This window comes from Gymnodraco acuticeps, unplaced genomic scaffold (assembly GCF_902827175.1).
Source record: "Gymnodraco acuticeps unplaced genomic scaffold, fGymAcu1.1, whole genome shotgun sequence".
In the NCBI taxonomy this organism is placed as follows: Eukaryota; Metazoa; Chordata; class Actinopteri; order Perciformes; family Bathydraconidae; genus Gymnodraco; species Gymnodraco acuticeps.
The window spans coordinates 360979-381238 of record NW_022991601.1 but is presented as its reverse complement, the minus strand read 5'-3'; the positions used below and the strand labels follow the sequence as shown (position 1 = coordinate 381238).

The following is a 20260-nucleotide window of genomic DNA, read 5'->3' as shown; positions in this document are numbered from 1 at the left end:
GAATTCCTTACGTGCCTAAGATATTACACCGTCTGCTACATGATTTGTGACTAAAGATAAGATCATACAGTGTGTTTTACCTCCGACTGTCCCTCCAGGCTGTGTGCAGAACATCTTCTGTCCTCTAGACGGCGCTGTGGTGGGACTGAGTTTCTTCCTCAGAGCCTCGTTCAACTTCAGACCAATCAGCATCTCCTGCTACCTGAGGGCCTGTACACCCCCCCCCCCCCCACACACACACACACACACACACACACACACACACACACACACACAGTTGGTGACTCATGTGTTGACTTGAAGTGGGAGTATGTTTGTAAATGTTTGCTCAGATTTACGCCCTGTTGTGTTTAACAGTTCTGCATCAGACCTGATGGATGTGGCTCAGGGGGGAATTATGTTTCTAGTAATCATACCGTAACCGGTTTGATCCCGACCCCTGCAGTCAACAAGTGTCCCTGGCTGAGATACTTAATAGCTTTAAAGCATTTGCTAAATAACATGTGGTAATAATTAGTCTCAGATACCAGGAAGTAGCTTCAAGGTATACGTCAAGATTGAAAGTGAAAACATGTTCATCCTAAACCATGCCATCCTGATAAACTATTTAAATACAATTTTCATATTTAACATGTCATAATGAAACCTTTTAATCTTACTTATCACTACATTTGGGTGGGTCAACATTCAAGATTATGGTATTATATAATACCATTATGTATTTAACATGCCACATAACTTTCTCTCACATGAATGTAATCTGATTCAATTGTCTCTCATCACATGATGGTCTTGAGACAAAAACCAACCACACAATTCACAGCATCCTGTTGTTGGTTTGAATGTCTTACTGACCATAATAGTCACTATTCTCACAGTCCTCTTTGATAATGTGTTTATCACGTGCAGGGCCATCATTATGTCAGCTCTCTTTTGTAGTTCTCCACTATATTTTAGACTATTGCTTCACTTCTGTGTTTTTATTCTTATGTTTCTAGCCTTGATTTATGTGTGTATAGTTTATTTGTATGTGTAAAATAAGTTACATGATGCTTACATGTCCCTTCATCAAAGAGAACAGGTTCTACACATTTCTGATCTAAAGAAAAAGCTGAGTCAGTCTAAAATGATATGAACATCTGTTTAGACTACTGTTGCTTTGTTATTCTATAATGGAACATTATACAATGAACCAGAGGAGTTAACAAAGCTGGGATTAAATGATGTCTGGTAAATATAGTCTGGGTAAGTGAGGCCATTTATAATTGTTCAAACAGCGTGCCACCTTCTCAAGTTGCTAAAACAACATCTGACTGCAATAGCCTTTGTTTCTCGGTGTTTACAGAACCAATGTTTGCACAGCACTCAGTAGGAATGTTAATGGAGACATATTCTTCTCATGTTCAGGTGTATATCAGTATGTAGTGTCTCTACTTTAAAGAGTCCTCTCCTGCTGATGTTCAGGTGTATATCAGTATGTAGTGTCTCTACTTTAAAGAGTCCTCTCCTGCTGATGTTCAGGTGTATATCAGTATGTGGTGTCTCTACTTTAAAGAGTCCTCTCCTGCTGATGTTCAGGTGTATATCAGTATGTGGTGTCTCTACTTTAAAGAGTCCTCTCCTGCTGATGTTCAGGTGTATATCAGTATGTAGTGTCTCTACTTTAAAGAGTCCTCTCCTGCTGATGTTCAAGTGTATATCAGTATGTAGTGTCTCTACTTTAAAGAGTCCTCTCCTGCTGATGTTCAGGTGTATATCAGTATGTAGTGTATCTACTTTAAAGAGTCCTCTCCTGCTGATGTTCAAGTGTATATCAGTATGTAGTGTCTCTACTTTAAAGAGTCCTCTCCTGCTGATGTTCAGGTGTATATCAGTATGTAGTGTCTCTACTTTAAAGAGTCCTCTCCTGCTGATGTTCAGGTGTATATCAGTATGTAGTGTCTCTACTTTAAAGAGTCCTCTCCTGCTGATGTTCAGGTGTATATCAGTATGTAGTGTCTCTACTTTAAAGAGTCCTCTCCTGCTGATGTTCAGGTGTATATCAGTATGTAGTGTCTCTACTTTAAAGAGTCCTCTCCTGCTGATGTTCAGGTGTATATCAGTATGTAGTGTCTCTACTTTAAAGAGTCCTCTCCTGCTGATGTTCAGGTGTATATCAGTATGTAGTGTCTCTTCTTTAAAGAGTCCTCTCCTGCTGATGTTCAGGTGTATATCAGTATGTAGTGTCTCTACTTTAAAGAGTCATCTCCTGCTGATGTTCAGGTGTATATCAGTATGTAGTGTCTCTACTTTAAAGAGTCCTCTCCTGCTGATGTTCAGGTGTATATCAGTATGTAGTATCTCTACTTTAAAGAGTCCTCTCCTGCTTATGTTCAGGTGTATATCAGTATGTAGTGTCTCTACTTTAAAGAGTCCTCTCCTGCTGATGTTCAGGTGTATATCAGTATGTAGTGTCTCTACTTTAAAGAGTCCTGTCCTGCTGATGTTCAGGTGTATATCAGTATGTAGTGTCTCTACTTTAAAGAGTCCTCTCCTGCTGATGTGCAGGTGTATATCAGTATGTAGTGTCTCTACTTTAAAGAGTCCTCTCCTGATGATGTTCAGGTGTATATCAGTATGTAGTGTCTCTACTTTAAAAGAGTCCTCTCCTGCTGATGTTCAGGTGTATATCAGTATGTAGTGTCTCTACTTTAAAGAGTCCTCTCCTGCTGATGTTCAGGTGTATATCAGTATGTAGTGTATCTACTTTAAAGAGTCCTCTCCTGCTGATGTTCAGGTGTATATCAGTATGTAGTGTCTCTACTTTAAAGAGTCCTCTCCTGCTGATGTTCAGGTGTATATCAGTATGTAGTGTCTCTACTTTAAAGAGTCCTCTCCTGCTGATGTTCAGGTGTATATCAGTATGTAGTGTCTCTACTTTAAAGAGTCCTCTCCTGCTGATGTTCAGGTGTATATCAGTATGTAGTGTCTCTACTTTAAAGAGTCCTCTCCTGCTGATGTTCAAGTGTATATCAGTATGTAGTGTCTCTACTTTAAAGAGTCCTCTCCTGCTGATGTTCAAGTGTATATCAGTATGTAGTGTCTCTACTTTAAAGAGTCCTCTCCTGCTGATGTTCAGGTGTATATCAGTATGTAGTGTCTCTACTTTAAAGAGTCCTCTCCTGCTGATGTTCAGGTGTATATCAGTATGTAGTGTCTCTACTTTAAAGAGTCCTCTCCTGCTGATGTTCAGGTGTATATCAGTATGTAGTGTCTCTACTTTAAAGAGTCCTCTCCTGCTGATGTTCAGGTGTATATCAGTATGTAGTGTCTCTACTTTAAAGAGTCCTCTCCTGCTGATGTTCAGGTGTATATCAGTATGTAGTATCTCTAATTTAAAGAGTCCTCTCCTGCTGATGTTCAAGTGTATATCAGTATGTAGTGTCTCTACTTTAAGAGTCCTCTCCTGCTGATGTTCAGGTGTATATCAGTATGTAGTGTCTCTACTTTAAAGAGTCCTCTCCTGCTGATGTTCAGGTGTATATCAGTATGTAGTGTCTCTACTTTAAAGAGTCCTCTCCTGCTGATGTTCAGGTGTATATCAGTATGTAGTGTCTCTACTTTAAAGAGTCCTCTCCTGCTGATGTTCAGGTGTATATCAGGATGTAGTGCCTCTACTTTAAAGAGTCCTCTCCTGCTGATGTTCAGGTGTATATCAGTATGTAGTGACTCTACTTTAAAGAGTCCTCTCCTGCTGATGTTCAGGTGTATATCAGTATGTAGTGTCTCTACTTTAAAGAGTCCTCTCCTGCTGATGTTCAGGTGTATATCAGTATGTAGTGTCTCTACTTTAAAGAGTCCTCTCCTGCTGATGTTCAGGTGTATATCAGTATGTAGTGTCTCTACTTTAAAGAGTCCTCTCCTGCTGATGTTCAGGTGTATATCAGTATGTATAGGGTTGGGAACCGAAACTCGGTTCCAGATGAGAACCGATAAGAAAATGCCGGGTACCGGGTACCCATACAAAATACACAATTTCGGTTCTGCTTAACGGTTCCTTAACGCGGTAGACCCTGTATTCCAGCGGGTCCGTCTGCACCGCGGTGCTGCGGTGACCCGGTGGAATACAGGGCGGACCTGGAGAATCACAGAACGGCCGGTCGTCAGCGGGCCGTTGACGGCCGGCTCGGTACGCTGACGGCCGGCACCGCCCTTCATTTTTTTAAACGGCATCATATAAATTGCGCTGACAGGCGACAGAGGTCCACAGTTGCCCCGCAGCGATGCTCCCCCGCCCTCCCGTAGACATTTCACGAGCTCAGTCACTTCATAACACCAAAGATAGGTCGCGGTAAACACTCTGAAGTGAGGCTCCACTACACTGAAAAAGAAAAGGCAAAGTGTAATGCCTGTTAATAGCTTGCCACAGGCATAGCTCAGTTAAAATAAAGCACAGCTATTGTGCAATACATTTGTATTGCATGTATATTTTTTAGTAACAATTTCAGTTAAAGCTTTTAAGAATAAATATATTTTTGTTATCTAAACGTTTGACCTCTTTATTTTACAATTTTGGAATCGAAACGGGGAATCGATAAGAACCGGAATCGATAAGCAGAACCGGAATCGAAATCGGAATCGATAAATTTCAAACGATACCCATCCCTAAGTATGTAGTGTCTCTACTTTAAAGAGTCCTCTCCTGCTGATGTTCAGGTGTATATCAGTATGTAGTGTCTCTACTGGGACATGTCTCCATGCTTTAATGTTCAAAAAGCTCTTTATTTTTCTCATGCAGCACAGAGAGACTCCCTCCAGAGGGAACACAGTGATGTAAGCCTTTGCAGACCGTTTACATGCTTAATTAAGTTTCTGTGGCAGCCATATAAGACATACTGTAGTTTACCACGCCTCCTGACATTAAGTTTGAAACATGATGGGATAATCGTTTCTAGTATGACAAGCAGGTGAAGACATCAGAGAAAAAACAGGCATCAACTTGTCTTATGTGTTTTCCAGAAAAGACAAGTTATTCCGGGACATTACTGTACGTGCTGCCGAGTGTGAATAATGCAAACAAAGAACAAGAACACCAATTTGCATGTTATTTCAACATTAGTCAGATATGTCATTTCCTGCTGTTCATTCCTGACACAACACCAACACACTCTCTTGTTGTTCAGGGCAGGTCACTTTACCTTGTATTTAAAGGGTAAATGAGGTCCTGAAAGCATGGTTTAACTTATGCTTTGACATAGTTTGTTATCTACCGGTGGTACCAGTTCTGCAAAACACGCTGCACAGTGTGGGCGGTAACCATGGCTGCAGGGAATCTGGAAGGAGCTTTTAAGAAATGCCGAAAGGTAAAGGATGACAGAGGCCTGGCTGGCTCAGTCATTTCCCAAGGTACGATTTTTTAACAATCAAAGTGTTTTAGTGGGAAAGCTGGTGTTGTGAAACAGGCCAGTGATGTCATGAGAAAAACTGAAGCGGTTTGTTAAGGAACAATTACGCAGAATTGCCGCAGCCAAATCACCATTTTGTTTATTGAATGATATTAACGTGTTTTATCTTTTAATAATGTCAATGAATACCTTGTAAAAATGCAGACAGTCAATTTGACTCACTAACTACTGTTGCTACAGAATACCGCTTGTTACACACAACTAGCCAAGATCATCAGATTAGTTACATCACATTGATCCCATGCTAATACTGTTACAGCAGTATGTAAACACGGCATTGCACAATAAAAATAATCATAAACAGTTAATATATCATAAACAGAGCAGTATATATATCTAGATAGAGTATCTCTATCAAACATTATAAATACAAGTTAGCAAACACTGTATATATGAGTTTATTGAAGCTGAACTCATTTACCCTATAGTTGTCTTGGTATGAATGTCTGACTTTAGCTTAATGTCATATTGCTGTAATGTCTCATGAGATTAAATCATGCTTACCTCTTTCATTTTTTGTAAAGCACTTTGAATTGCCTTGTGTTGAAAAGTGCTATATAAATAAACTTGCCTTGCCTTGCCTTACCAATAAGACCAACTGTCCAGATATAGTTTCAAAAAATGTCTCATCAAAAACTCACCTGGACTTTACTGGTTTCCTGTTTTTGAAGACTTTTGTTTTGATTTCTCATATCTCTGTCAGTGAGGATGGTATCTCCTTTGCAGACCCTCTTCATCTCCTCTGTCTGATCCCCTCTCTCTCTGCATATAAACAGAGACATTTAAGAAATGAAGCAAGTTATTAGAAACAATAACATAGTTTATCATGTTCACTATCTTGTGTTAGTATGTAAGCTTGACAACATTAGCTTATTTCACTGTGCAGCAGTACAGCTGATGGGAATAACACTAGTTTGTTTAAGGTATGTTTTGGTTGTGTATCATCCAGAGGAACCAGGGATGTCTGTATATTACATTTGTTAGATGTATGGCAATCCATATCCAAGTCAAACCAAGGATTCAAGGATTCAAGTCTAAAGAAAACTTCATTCTCAACTCTTCTGCCATCGTAATATTATACAACCGTTTCGTTTTGTTGATATTATTACACTGAGTTAAGGTGGTTCAAATAGGTCAACAAGTAGGGAAGTGGCATTTTGTTGTGTAGATATGCCCATCGTTTCATGTGCGTGCTTTCTGTAGAAGGAAATACAATATATGATGATAAAGCAGAGAGGAAGCTTAAGCTAGCTTCATGCTAAACTGATGAAATTACAGCAGACTACTTCCTGTGCCAATGCAGCGCTGCATAGATGAGGCCGATTGCTGATCAGGTGATATATTAGTACTTTCAGCATGAATTCCATTTAGCTTGCTATCAGAATACCACACAAGCAGAAAAATATGTTTGTGCAATTGTTGTTGAATCTGCAACATCAGGTTTCCTTTCCAATGGCATTATAACGGAAATGTTGATTGCACAATGTACTGGCTAAAGAATAATGACACCATCAGCATTTAGTTTGGTTCTCTGAAAGTCTTGCTTTCACTGAGATATTCTATGTGCCACCAGACAAGATCTCTTTGATGTTTTCTATTAAAAAAACAGCCAGTTCTTCAAAGCTGGATGATCTTATGCCCTCATGTGCATATTATTATTGACATCATAATGATGAGTGGCATTGAAAAGGAACTCTGCTGTATGAGAATATTTGTTTTTTTGCCTGTCTGAATAATTCTGCGAAAATGGTTCCTTAAAGTAGGCTCTGGGGAAAACGGAAAGCAAAAACTGGGCCAACAATAATACCACTTGTAAAAATGCTATGTGGGAAAAAGGTTGAAAACTAAATTTGCCACTTAATTTTTTAAGAGTATATGTCAAGATCAATTTAATCATATTTGTTGAGCTGTTAGTAGATAATTGTTGCTGAGGGCCTGATCCAGATCCACGTTTCTGTTTTACTAGAACCTTCCATCCCTCCTCAGCATCCCAGAATCCTCCTTTGAAAGGTTTCAAATGAAATGGGAATCCTGCAGCCCAAGAAGGGGAGGATGGGATGGGAGCTTGGGAAACTGGTGACACTGGGAGGGTTATCTTCATCCTCACTGCCACCACCAGTAGGAGAGGAATGCGTGGGAAATGAATTCAGAGGTGTTGGGACTTGACTTGGTGCACAAAGACAAAACGCTGTTGTTGTTGTAGCTTGTTTTAGACCTTTGACCCGGTTTGAGCATGATCTGCTTCCTGGCCTTGACTTGCTGCCCTGGCAGAGACGAACATGTGTTTTTGTTTCATCACAGCCCGTGGATAGAGTTTCCATGTCAAAGCTTTAGACACTCTCTATGTGGTCGTTCTTAAAACTAACAATCACTTCCTGATTTCTGCAGGCCCGAGGGGAATATCTGTCTTTCACAAGGGGGGGGAATGTTTAAATGTTGCATTAAGTTTGATTCATATGCATGTTCGGGTGTGGAGACGTGAGCTTTCTACTTTTCTCACTGACCATCTGAGCGTACAGACATTTTTCTAGGAGGTGCTGTAAATTCAACTGACCTTTCACCTCGTCTTTGTCAACAAGCTTTCCTGCAGTTTCACCCATGTTTTCCATTTCTTGGTGCCTCAACCTTTTCTCTCCAGTAGACCTGCGAACAAAGGGCGTCGGCTCAGAAGGTGATTGAATAATTCTGCCTTCTTACTCAAGGTTATCACTGTTCCATTTTTCTTCCACATGGGTGGACTTTCACTTCACTGAGTGTCTGTGGTAATCTGTTTTACTTGGAGATGCAGAGTTTCAGGTTGAAGAAACAGAGGAGTGATGAAGTACATTTGTTCTTGGCTGCGGACCCAAGAAAAGATCTCACCCTGAGCTCGATATCTGTTCAGGTCTTTCTCTGGCTGCACTCGTCTGTTTTACTTGGAAAGGTAGAGTTTCAGGTTAAGGAAAGAGAGGAGTGATGAAGTCAATTTGTTCTTGGCTGCGGACCCGAGAAAACATCTTACCCTGAGCTTGATTTCCGTTGGGGTCTTTTCTCTGGCTTCACTCGGGTGTCTGAGGATCACATGAACCGTAGCAAAAGGTTTGTGAAGTACTCAACTTTCGGCTATACTCAGGCTGAAAGGTCAAGGACTCAAAGGCTTCCAGCTGCATTCCCTTGTGTTTAAAGACCATAAATGGGGCAGAGGTTATCTTCATACTGGGCCTCCTCTGGAGTTCCTGCTGATAAGAGACCTTCAGATTATTTCTGTCCATGATGGAAATGTCCTCACCCTAATGCAAGATGTAACGTCTCTCTGTTAAACTCATCATTTGGGTGGCTTTTGCCGATATTTCTGGAAAATAAGCCCAATCATTTTAAAGTAAAGCGTGAAACAAATGTTCTACTTTATAGTTATCTCAGATAAGGTTTACAAGAAACACCAGCCGTCAGCCAGCCGTCTGAGAACCTGTCTTCAGAGTTAGAGTGGATATTAACTATGACATCCACCCTGTTAACCCTGAAGACACTTCGTCCAGCTTTTATCTGTTTAGTCTGAGTCTTACCAGTCCCTGGGGTGGGATGAATATGCTCTGTTTTCCCTTTCCCTTTTTTTTTTTTTTTTTTTTTTAAATCTAAATGCCTTTGAATGGGACAAAACATGTAAAATGCAGAACAGTAATATACAAAGATCAGGAATGAGTGCTTCTGCTGGATAACACATGAAGTAAAGCTTCACTGTGTGCACGCTTGAAGCCAAAAGTATGTGCTAAACATCTCAGCCTCCTGTGAGAAAGTATGGATGACAGCGAGAAATCTCTGAACAGCTTTGAGTTATAGTAGCAGGTACAACTTTACACTGAGTGTTACTGGAGTCACAAGTCTGCTTTACAAGTGAGAACACTGGTCTGATTGTTAATCTGTCTGAGAGGCTAAGCATCGTCTTCCTCTGATGCCGCACCGCTCAGATTCCTGCTGCATCCAACACTCACAATAAACAAGCCATGATTTCAATAACAAAAATAATTACCTGGAAGAAGTCTTGTTTTTATAATGATTGTTGAAAAATGCCATGTTTATAATTTGAATAGTACATGTTATTCAAACATTTAAATAATCAGCTTTTTACTGACTTTGGAACGGCATCTGTAGAAGCCACATTGATGCTGCAATATGAAAGTAATCATCTTGGCTTTTACATGTTATGAGCCAACTCTGCTAATTAAAATAACAGCACAAATACTGGAGAAGCACAATGACATGTAGACAGAAACCACATTTCATTTATTATAAATGAGAATGAGCTCTTCCCTAATTTGCTCTGTAGCAACAAGGAAATACAACAATATATTGAGAGTATCGTATTGCCCGTAAATGAATCATAAGTTCAAAGCAACGCGTCTGTGTTTCCCATAATTGCAGGGAAAGCTTTAACCTGTTTAGCCCTGAGCCTGTTTTTCAGGTCTTAGGCTCGAAAATGACATTCCCAGAACAAATGACCATATATTCCCTTCTAAAAAGGGTTAAATTAATAATCTTTTTTCTCAAAGCAAGGTTACACCTGTGAGTTGGATGTAGAAGTGTCAGAATCAATATAGATGTTTTTATTTTAAAGTAAATTCAGATTGAACACAGTAAGAAAATGTAAATGATTGTGTCCGTCCAAAAAATTACTTATAGTGAAAACCACCCTTGGATGATGGGATGGTAGACTAAAAGCTTTAGGAATCCAAACTACAACATATAATAAGTACCCTGTATCAAGATTGATGCAAAACAAGGGAAATTTGACCTTTTTAGAGAGATTTAGCAAAAAAAAACACTTCTGGGGTCATTTGGGTGGATTTGACCTATCTCTGGCCCCCCTTGGTCGATTTTGCTGATTGACATCTCTTTCTAACCGTCAGAGCCAATGGAATCGAAGGGAACTCCCACATACTCCTTATTTGGTAATGTGTGTGTGTGAGACTACCGCATAGCCAAGACCGGAAGCTGCGATAACTCTGGTGGCTACCATTAGCATCTAACTTTTACTCTCCGATTTTTACATAAAAATTGAATTATGGATTATAAATAAAAAAACATATTCCAAAGAAACATTATCAACCTATGGATTAACCGATTCAGCCGCGTTTTTTCTCGTTTTAATGCCATTGAACAATTATTTTGATCAGATTGACAGCTACGGTGAGACGATCTCCCGTAAAAGCTCCGTAAAGGTACGTGTTGTGATGTCTGTGTTTGCTTCCCCTGTCAAGAGTCCGGATGACTCAGTGATGATATATATACCTAAATAATCTGTGGAACCTCAGCTTTAATCGGATATCTTGTAAGTGCAGCTACGATAAGTAATAAGGGTATCTTTTATCTTGAGTTCTGTGCCAAAGTGCGTTAGCATTTTTCGCTCAGGGGTCATTTAGATGCTTCTTATGAGACTTGTGTTTTGTTTTGGTAAAAATGGTTTGTATCGTCAATTAGCTGAGATTATTCCCGTTAATCTGGTATAACTAACACATTAATAGGCAGGGTTGGGTTGTAACGGAATACATGTAACGGCGTTACGTAATCAGAATACAAAAATCAAGTAACTGTATTCAGCTCGCGTTACATTTGAAAAACGAGTAATCTGATGACAGTTACTTTCGTAAACCTGAAGTGAATACATTTTGGATTACTTATTGGAATTATTGGTGGAAAGATTTCCTCACAACATTTAATATTCATTACTAAAGGTACAGCCGAATCATCAAAGCCCACAAAACCTATTACCGCCGCAGATGGACCAAAAAAGCGTTTGAAAAAAAATCGCGGGACCGCTCAGTGAAACAATAACAACGAAACATGGAGGAACAAAAGTCTGCGTTTAAATCGCGTGTGTGTGTGTGTGGTTAAAACACATCAGCCTGCGGTCGCTCTTTCTTTAGCCTTACTAATGATTATTTCTGAAGGTAAACACAGTGAAGGCGGACGGTGCGTGAAAGGCGGTGCGTGAAAGGCACTGCTCGCTCGTCTTCTCAGAGGCTGAGTTAACCCTCCCGCTGCCTCCTGGTGCTGCAGAGATTTCATGAAGTGAAGGAGGTTTTCCTTCTATAAAACAGCTGTGGGCAGCAGATACTGTGAGAGTCACGGACATGAATTCATAGATGAAGGCAGACTGGTGCACACACTCTCATCTGGTGCTTAAACAAATATAGCTCTAAACCCCTGGCCGAAATGTCCTTAAAATGAAGGCCGAGTTTGACATTTTAATTCATGTCCTGCCAACACTGGCAGGACAGAAGGCGACACGCTCGTTCTAAGCCGTGTCCCTCACTCCTCACATCCCAAGCTGCATCCCCAAAAAGTTTATTATGTTGTTACATCGTTTCAGATGTTATGTTTCAGTTGTGCTCTTGATAAGCCATTAAAACAGTAAAAACACATTCAGTGTCCTTTTGCTTTTTGTGTCTCCTGTTCACCAAAACATACCCATCTGTGAAGGAAAAAGAAAGTAATCCAAAAGTAATCTAAAAGTAATCTGATTACGTTTTTTAAGACACGTAACTGTAACTGTATTCGGATTACTTTCAGAGCCATGTATGCAGTAATCAGTAACTGATTACATTTACAAAGTAACCCTCCCAACCCTGTTAATAGGTTCTTAAATATTAAGATCCCCTGAGTGTATCAGAAAAGAAAAAAAAGGACCCTTCGGGGCTTAACAGGTTAAAGGTCCCATGTCATGGCCATTTCTACTGATCATAGTTCCATTGTTGAGGTCGACTAGAATAGATTTACATTGTGCAATTTTCCAAACTCACATTGGTTTCTCAAACAGCATCTCTGTATAGTATGTGTATTCACTCTCTGTCCTAAACGGCTTGTTGGAGCTCCTGCCCCCCCCCCCCCCCCTCCCTATGAGCCCAGTGGCCGTCTGCGAGACACAGCACGAACACACACACCGACTCACAGCCTCGGCACGTCCCGCCGTCTCAGGGAGGAGAAATCGGCGGAGCTGCAGCTGAGAAAAGATTGAGTGTGTGAGGAAGTCCACGGGTTGGTCAATTTGGAACCAATCCACGGACGTAACGTAACGGCTCCACGGATTGGTCCATGTTGACCAATCCACGGAGGGGTTGTCGTTACGTCACTTGGTTCCCGGAATAAAACAATTGAAAAAGAGAAATCTCCAACGAGGTATTCTGGGGCAGCACAGACAGGTATTTTCTGTGTTAGAGTTTTACTCGGGTGTACTTTGAGGGTTTGTGACTGACGGTACGTCCACACAGCAGCGTTAAAATAATCTTGGAGGTGGGCGTATCTGAAGCTTGGGGATTTTTTGCGAGCAACGCGACCAACAACCAATCACATGAATCTCCCGCCCCCGACATACAAAGCAATAGCATTTTAACGCTGCTGTGTGGACGGGCCGTGACCTTTTACATGCATACAAAGCTACATAACACACAAGAGGACGGGTAACAACCGGAAAAGCATGACATGGGACCTTTAAATTACGACATGAAATTGCCCTACTATCAATCCTTATCATAAAACGTATCTTGCTGGTAGCTAAAGTCAGGCTGTTGAGTAGATACAGAGGGCATTCAATTACACTTTTATCCTCTGCATTGTTAACGGACTAAACCAATTAAAGAGAATCATTGTCTGACTGGAGGAGAAGGGAAGATAAATGATCATAAAAGGTAAAGATCTCACACCTTTAAATTCAAGACAATTTAAATTGAATCAAACTCACATATAAATCTTAGATCAAAGCTAAATAAAGCATTAATCATCTCAAGCTATAAAGCATAGGGATTAAGGGATACATGGTCACAAAACAAACAGGAGAATAGACTCATTGATTTCTAACAAAGTGAAGTGTTCGTGAACCTAGTCACGAGGTCATGTCCTGCCCACGTCTCCAAAACCTGTTTTAATCTTGCGAGCTGTCTGGACTTGTAGCTGCAGTCGCGCAGGAGTTTGAAGCATGCAGTTTGAGGCATGCAGAGTTGAGTGAGAGGCCCAAAGCTATCCCCCCCTTCTCCTCCCTTAGGACTCAACATTCCTTGCAACCCCATTGACTTTTCCTTACATAGTAGAACAAAATGACAGCAGCACTATATCCATCTACTCAATGCGTACACGTGCATTCATCATCAATTCCCAGGGAGCCACATCTGCTTACTCTAAGGACAAAGTTCCTAAAATGTCCCTTTTTAGCATTTTAGCATCTGTGAAGAACGCACAATATTGAACAGAGAGCAAAGAGCGGAAGTGTTTGAAAGCTGTCATTCAGTAACTTCTGGGATTTACTGAGCCCTCAAGAGTAGAACAACGGTTATTCTCACAGTTTGTGCCAGGAAATTGGATTATGCATTGAAGGAATATGAAATGTACCATTGGCTGCCTGTCAAAAGTCAAATCAGTTTTAGCAATCAGTAACAGAATGTTTTCATAAGGGCTTGTCAGGGCTTAGCACAGCGCGCATACTTTGACTGAGTTTCATCTCTTAAAGACACCACCTTTGTGCTTAGTTTGATGTTTAATACGTCCTATATTGTTGGTAAGAAACTGTCTTTTAGTATTATGTATTTCAAATGTAACAGGCTGGTTTTACTCCTTGTTAGGACCACTGATCCAGCATTGGAAAAGCAGCTGTTGACTCACCTCCTCAGGCTACAGTGGAAGGCGGAGCTACAAGCACAGGGGCTGAACTGCAACAAAACTCAAAGAAACCGTGAAGCATTTTTGCTCTGCACTCTGAGAGAATCACTCCAAGGCTCAGGAGATCCTAACACCAAAGACTTTTGAAAACGGAAAAACACACGAGGACATTTAAAACCTAAAAGAGGAGTAAAACAGGAAGGCATTGGCAAAACCTGTTTGGCAAGTTTGTTTTGTGGGTGAGACTTCACGTTTGCCAGGATTTCCTTGTCAGATTAAAAGAGAACACTTTGCTCGAACACAGGAAAGTGTATTTCACTGTTAAAATGGCAAACGCCACTTTACTTACCACTATGTTTACCACTGTATCTCCCTACCAAAGTATTGAGGACTGCCTTGCCACAAACAAGGCTCTGTATAAATTCTATGCAGCTGTCATAATTATGATTTTCATCCTGGCATTGCCTCTGAACGCATCTGTCCTCCACCTCTTCATATTCAAGCTGAAATTCTGGAAATCCAACACCAACAACGTCTTCCTCTTCAACCTGGTGTTGGCTGACATTCTCCTGCTCTTCTGTTTGCCCATAAAGGCATTCCACTTCATCCAAGGAGAGAGGAGGAGTGATAACGACACCGTGTGCAAAGCCATGCTGTTCATGTTGTTTTTAAACCGAGGGGCCAGCATTGCCTTCCTGACGGTCACTTCCATTGATCGATATTTTAACGTGGTGCACCCAGGTCGAAAGAATCTTTTAAGAGCTCTCAAGAAATCTCCTCATATCTCTATCCTCATCTGGTTGCTTCTTCTGCCTCTCACCATCCCCACCATGCTCAAAAACTTTGATTGCTGCAACAGCCATGGCAAAAACCCAGAAGATGCTCCAGAAGATATATTGATTAAGGTAAGGTTTACTCACTAAATAAGTAATTATTGTAAATCGTCAGTATACAACGCTTTTAACAAGTTAGTTTTCTATTGGTAGGTTTTCAGTATCAGTCCCCAAAATTAGGTTAAACTGCATGAGAGTAATTCATCCCAAACGGTTAGGATTTACTTGGTAATGTTTTTGTTTTGGGTATGTTTCATTCATGTGTTTCTCACACTCAAATGTGGCAACGCTGTGCTGAGTGTGCACATTTGGATAATGACAAACTGCTGCTTCATTTGTGCAATACACAGTTGACACAAAGTGCAGAGCAGTTCTGTGGAAACATCCTCTCAACCTAATGCAGTGGTTCTCAAAGTGGGGGGCGCGCAGAGGCATGACAGCAAGAGACCAGGGGGGGAAAATGGTTATTAAAAAAAATAAATCATATTTAGAAAAATGATTGTTTGAAAATAATATGATACAGTACTATTACGTCTGGGTCTCTGTGTTTCATTAAAGCTCGGCTCTGTGTGTGTGTGGAACGAGCCATTTTGTGTGCGTGCACGAGCGAGAGAGAGAGCGCACCGGTACCGGAGATTGTTCTTGTTAGCTTCTGGTGCTAGCGAGCTACGCTAATGGATATAAAGAGTTTTTTCAACAACAAAGTGGAGGAGAGTCCTCTCCTGTCAGACTGAGAGACTCAGTGAGCTAAAGGACTCTCAGTGTTATCTCAGTGGGTCTCAAACGTTTTGGTCACCATTAATGTAAACAATTATTTCCGAGGCACACGTTTATATGATCATTATAGTTATACAAAAATAAGAGAATAAATGAAAAACAGGTATGAAATACTATATGACAGTAAAACAAGAATAAAGTTTAAAAGAGTGATTTATAAAATATCCATAAAGAAAAAGTAAATCTGTTCACAGTTCTGTTTCAAATGGGTGTTGAGAGATGTATCCATAGATCTCTTCATGTTGCTCTCAAAGTGCACCAGATTGATGCTTTCAACTTCAATATTTAAAAATCTTCCCGGGGAGCTTGCCCCCGGACCCCCCTATGTGAGGTCCACACACCACCTATAAAAATAGCACCTTACCCCTGCTTACACCTATATGCCGTGAGCTGATTATCGAGCCTTCATTGTAACAGTCGCGGGTACACTGTGTATGTGTGCGTGGGGATTGTTGTAGTTGAACATTCTACTGTATCGACAGCTACATTAATGGGAAACCCTAAATGTTTGAGCACCCTCTATGAAACGTCAAGCTACCCCACAGCACCCCAAAATAAATCTCTGGCGCCGCCACTGAGCCTGACTATTTGTGTTGGGGGGGGCCCGACTTTTTTTTTTCTCCAAAGGGGGGGCCTGACAGAAAACGTTTGAGAACCACTGGCCTAATGTAACAAAGATGATCATGTTATCAATGTGAGTACGGTGTTGAGAGGCCTAATCAGGAATGCCGTACTGTATGTGGGTCCAGTTTTAGGGAGTATTATCACTCAACAGCACCACTTACTGCAGATAAAGTCTGATTCCAGAGCTATTTTTGCACTGACACAGCACATAGTGTTGCTACAATTAAGATATGTTAAACCTGGAGTGTGTCAAACTGCACCTAATATCACAGAGACAGCTCAAACCAAATTGAGTCAGTGTCATATAGACATGATGTTTATGGACAGTTACCAAAACATTTTTGAATCTGTTTTATCAAACTCAGACTAAAACCCCCAAAATGTTGCGTTCAATATGATAAACAGTACATTTAGAAAAAGAAGGACATCTCAATATTTGTGATTTTGGAAAAAGCTTCTTGAGACTTTTACCATTATTTTAACATTTCATCAAACATACAAATATTTGGAGTTTATTTTTCTGGCGATCCACTTATCAATAAGCCAACTACTAATGTCTGGTCTAGCGCTTTTTACTTTACTATATTTACTTGTTACTTTACAGAATAAGATTTTACATGAAATAAATATTTAGAATAGTGGTTAAACTTCTGACCGATGCTGTCCTGATACTGACACAATTGGTAGAGAGTAGAGACACAAGGGCCAAGTATTAACGAGAATTTGTTGTTGTTGATATCAGAAAGACGATTAACTTGATATTTTTTCTGATTGAAGGATGTGGTGGACAGTTTGCGAGAGGTGGTCTTCTTCACCCAGATCCTCATCCCCTTCGTCATCCTGGTCTACTGCACCGTGCACATCGTCAACCGGCTCAGGAAAAAGACTGTGGGCAACAGGACGAAGCTGAAGCGAGCGGTGTTCCTGGTGACCTCCGTCATGGTGGTGTTCTCCCTCTGCTTCCTCCCCTGCACCATTGCCAGGATGATTCTGCTGATTGCCCGCGTCCAAGAATGGCCTCTGCCCCAGCAGAATACAGCTGCGGTGCTCTTCGACGGCCTCATGGTGCTCTCCTACATAGACTGTCTTCTGGATCCGCTGGTCTACTGCTTCTGCAGCACCAAGTTCAAAGGGCTTTACTGCTCTACTTACTTCCCGTTCTTAGTGAAGGACGGTGAAGTGCCGATAGAAAGCTCATCGGCGGGACACACACTCCCACCTACACGCAATACTGTCATTTGAAAACCATTTCAAACCAGGCTGTTTCTCTGTGTCAAGCAACCTAAACAGATTACTACCTGAGACTGACAGTGTGCCACACCCCCCCCAAAAAGTGCTTACTTTGAAAGGGGACTCTGAAGGCAAGTGAAGACAGTTGTTATTTAACTTTCTATAGATGCTCGAATAGAAGTATATACATATGTAAATAGAAAGATCTTGTTCTACCAGAGTGTGTGTTTTTATTAGCACTGTAGATGTGCTAGTAGTGATTCAATAGAATATTAATGTTGGTGGATTTTATTTTTGTGAACATGAGGTTTGTTTTAAGGGGAATGCCCGTCTGCCAAAAATATGCACATCTGTTTTTCAGTTTCTCTTGTTTCTGCTTCTGACTTAAATCCTTTCAAATGCTCTCAGGAGAATGTGATCTTTCAAATCATATTAACCTCAGGCGACTTTTAACTTAGCTTCCACTGTGTAGCAACCTCTAGTGATTGAAGCCATCAATTAAAGCACAGAAAATATAAACATGTCTTGGGACAAACATTTTCTATGAAGCTGCAAATGGTAAGAAATGTCCAAACTAATGAAATGTAAGAGGGGGAATGAAATGTATGTAACTGAAGCATAGAGCCATTGAGGTCATTCCCCTATTACATAAGACTTAAACCTGAAGGCCCATACAGGAAGCTGATCCTTAATGTTGATTGATGATGGAATATCACTTTCTATGCTGTATGTAGAGAGAGAGATGTTACTGTACATATTTTCTAATAATAAAAAGACACTTAAATGTCCCTCATTATGTTCACTATTAACTGCATATGTGAAGATCAAGTTTGGTTTCCAAAAAAGAACATTCCCATACAACTACATATTGGGAATACAGCTGCATTGTCAATTAAGTTTAGAGGGAAGCCGATTTTATGTTGGATACGTTTATTTGTTGATGTTTCACAAATCCATTTCTAAAGAAATCTGCAGCGGTCTGCGTACGGCAGGGGTCAAAGACTTCCACCCAGGAGACATGTATTTGTTTGAAATGTGAAACCAAAATTCTACGTTGATTCATTTTAAATGACAAAAAACACCTTTAGTTAAGCCAAACCAGAACATGACCAAATAGTAGCTTTTGTTCAATTTGTATCGTTTTAAAACATCGATTGAATCCAGAGTAAAACATGTAATTGAGAATACAGTTTGGTTTCATGGGAAAAGCATTGTTTAAGAGTCAGGGTTGGAAAATCCCACTTTGACAACAAGGAAAATCCCATGCCTCACAGGAATGAATCATCACTCCTACCTTTGACAAGACTAAACAATACTCTGCCTTAATTACTGAAACTCCACTGTCCATGTTCTGTATAAGTCATCCTCACCTTTATGACCTCATTAACAGTAATAGTGCAGTGAGTAAGGGTATGTCTGTCTGGGTATACTGTAGATAAAGGCCTTACTCATTTGAAGTAGTCCATCAGGTGGCTGGGTTCAATGTCATGTCAATGTACTAATCATTATCTTAAAGATGCATCATTGCGTATCATAAAACAAGTCATTGCGTTGTATCTGTGACACGTTGTGTGAATAGGTAAAAACAATACAATGACACATTTGTGCCGTGGAATATTATGCAACCTTATGCAAAAGTGGAATTTACTCATAAAATCTCATTTATGACAAAAGGTGGGAACACAACTGAGGAAGAAGAAGCTACTTTGCCATGCACATGCCTACATGATAAAAAAAACAGCACCGATGCGTACTTATATACTGTGTACACAACTATTGGCTCCTCAAATGTTACATCTGCATAACTGACAACATGTAACTCTGTATGTTAATAAGATCTGCAAATATGTACCGAGTAAAGAGAGGCACACGTGTCCTAAAGTCACATAATGTACAGTACCATGACCTTAAATAACACAATGTTTACAAGCTAACAACAATTCAAAAAATGCTATTTCTGCCACCCTAATGTTTTTTCTATACTAGGGGAGTATGAACAAATGGTGTCAGGTGTGTAGGTTTCAATGGGGAAAGTATATCATCAATGCGCCATGGGGCTGGGTTTCGCTGTGTCTCGCTATTATAGTACAGTGGTTCTCAAATGGGGGCACGCGGACCCCTAGGGGTACGTTGGAGTACTGCAGGGGGTACGTTGGAGTACTGCAGGGGGTACGTGAGATTTATTTTATGTTAATGAAAAAAATAATAATAATTTAAGTAAGGAAGTTTGAGCAGTGTGGGTTTTATATGAACAGAGTTACACATATTTCAAAACGTGAAGTGTAATAACTGCAGTGGCCTCCCTGTCAGAATGACAAAGGTCCTCAGTGAAGCTCAATCCCATGTTTCTCACTAAATTGTACAACTTATTAAAAAGATCAGTTAAATGCAACTAATGTCGTCTCAGTGTTATTGCATGATGTTAAAATTGGTTTGCCATGAATTTAGTGATGGATTGTAAACATTTGAAATGTAGCATTTAAGTGTTTCTCAGTTACGAGGTTGTTGTTTTAATAAATCAGACACCGATGGTGCAGCGCTGTGCTGTCCCTCTTTAAATAGGCTTTTTCCCTAACAATTTGTTTTTGCGCTGATCAGGGGGTACTTGGCTGAATTTTTTTTTCAAAGGGGGTACATTATTGAAAAAAGTTTGAGAATCACTGTTCTAGTAGACCTCAACAATGGAATTATGATCAGTAGAAATGGCCATGACATGGGACACCTTTA

The 20260-nt window shown here is 40.4% G+C and overlaps 1 protein-coding gene across 1 annotated transcript; it reads left to right on the top strand.

Moving 5' to 3' along the window:
- Positions 1-14132: 14132 nt before the first annotated feature.
- LOC117533963 (12-(S)-hydroxy-5,8,10,14-eicosatetraenoic acid receptor-like) lies at positions 14133-19444 on the top strand. The gene is made up of 2 exons (XM_034197989.1): positions 14133-14974; positions 17081-19444. Exons 1-2 carry the CDS (start codon positions 14396-14398, stop codon positions 17543-17545), a joined length of 1044 nt encoding a protein of 347 aa, XP_034053880.1. The 5' UTR covers positions 14133-14395; the 3' UTR covers positions 17546-19444.
- Positions 19445-20260: the final 816 nt, after the last annotated feature.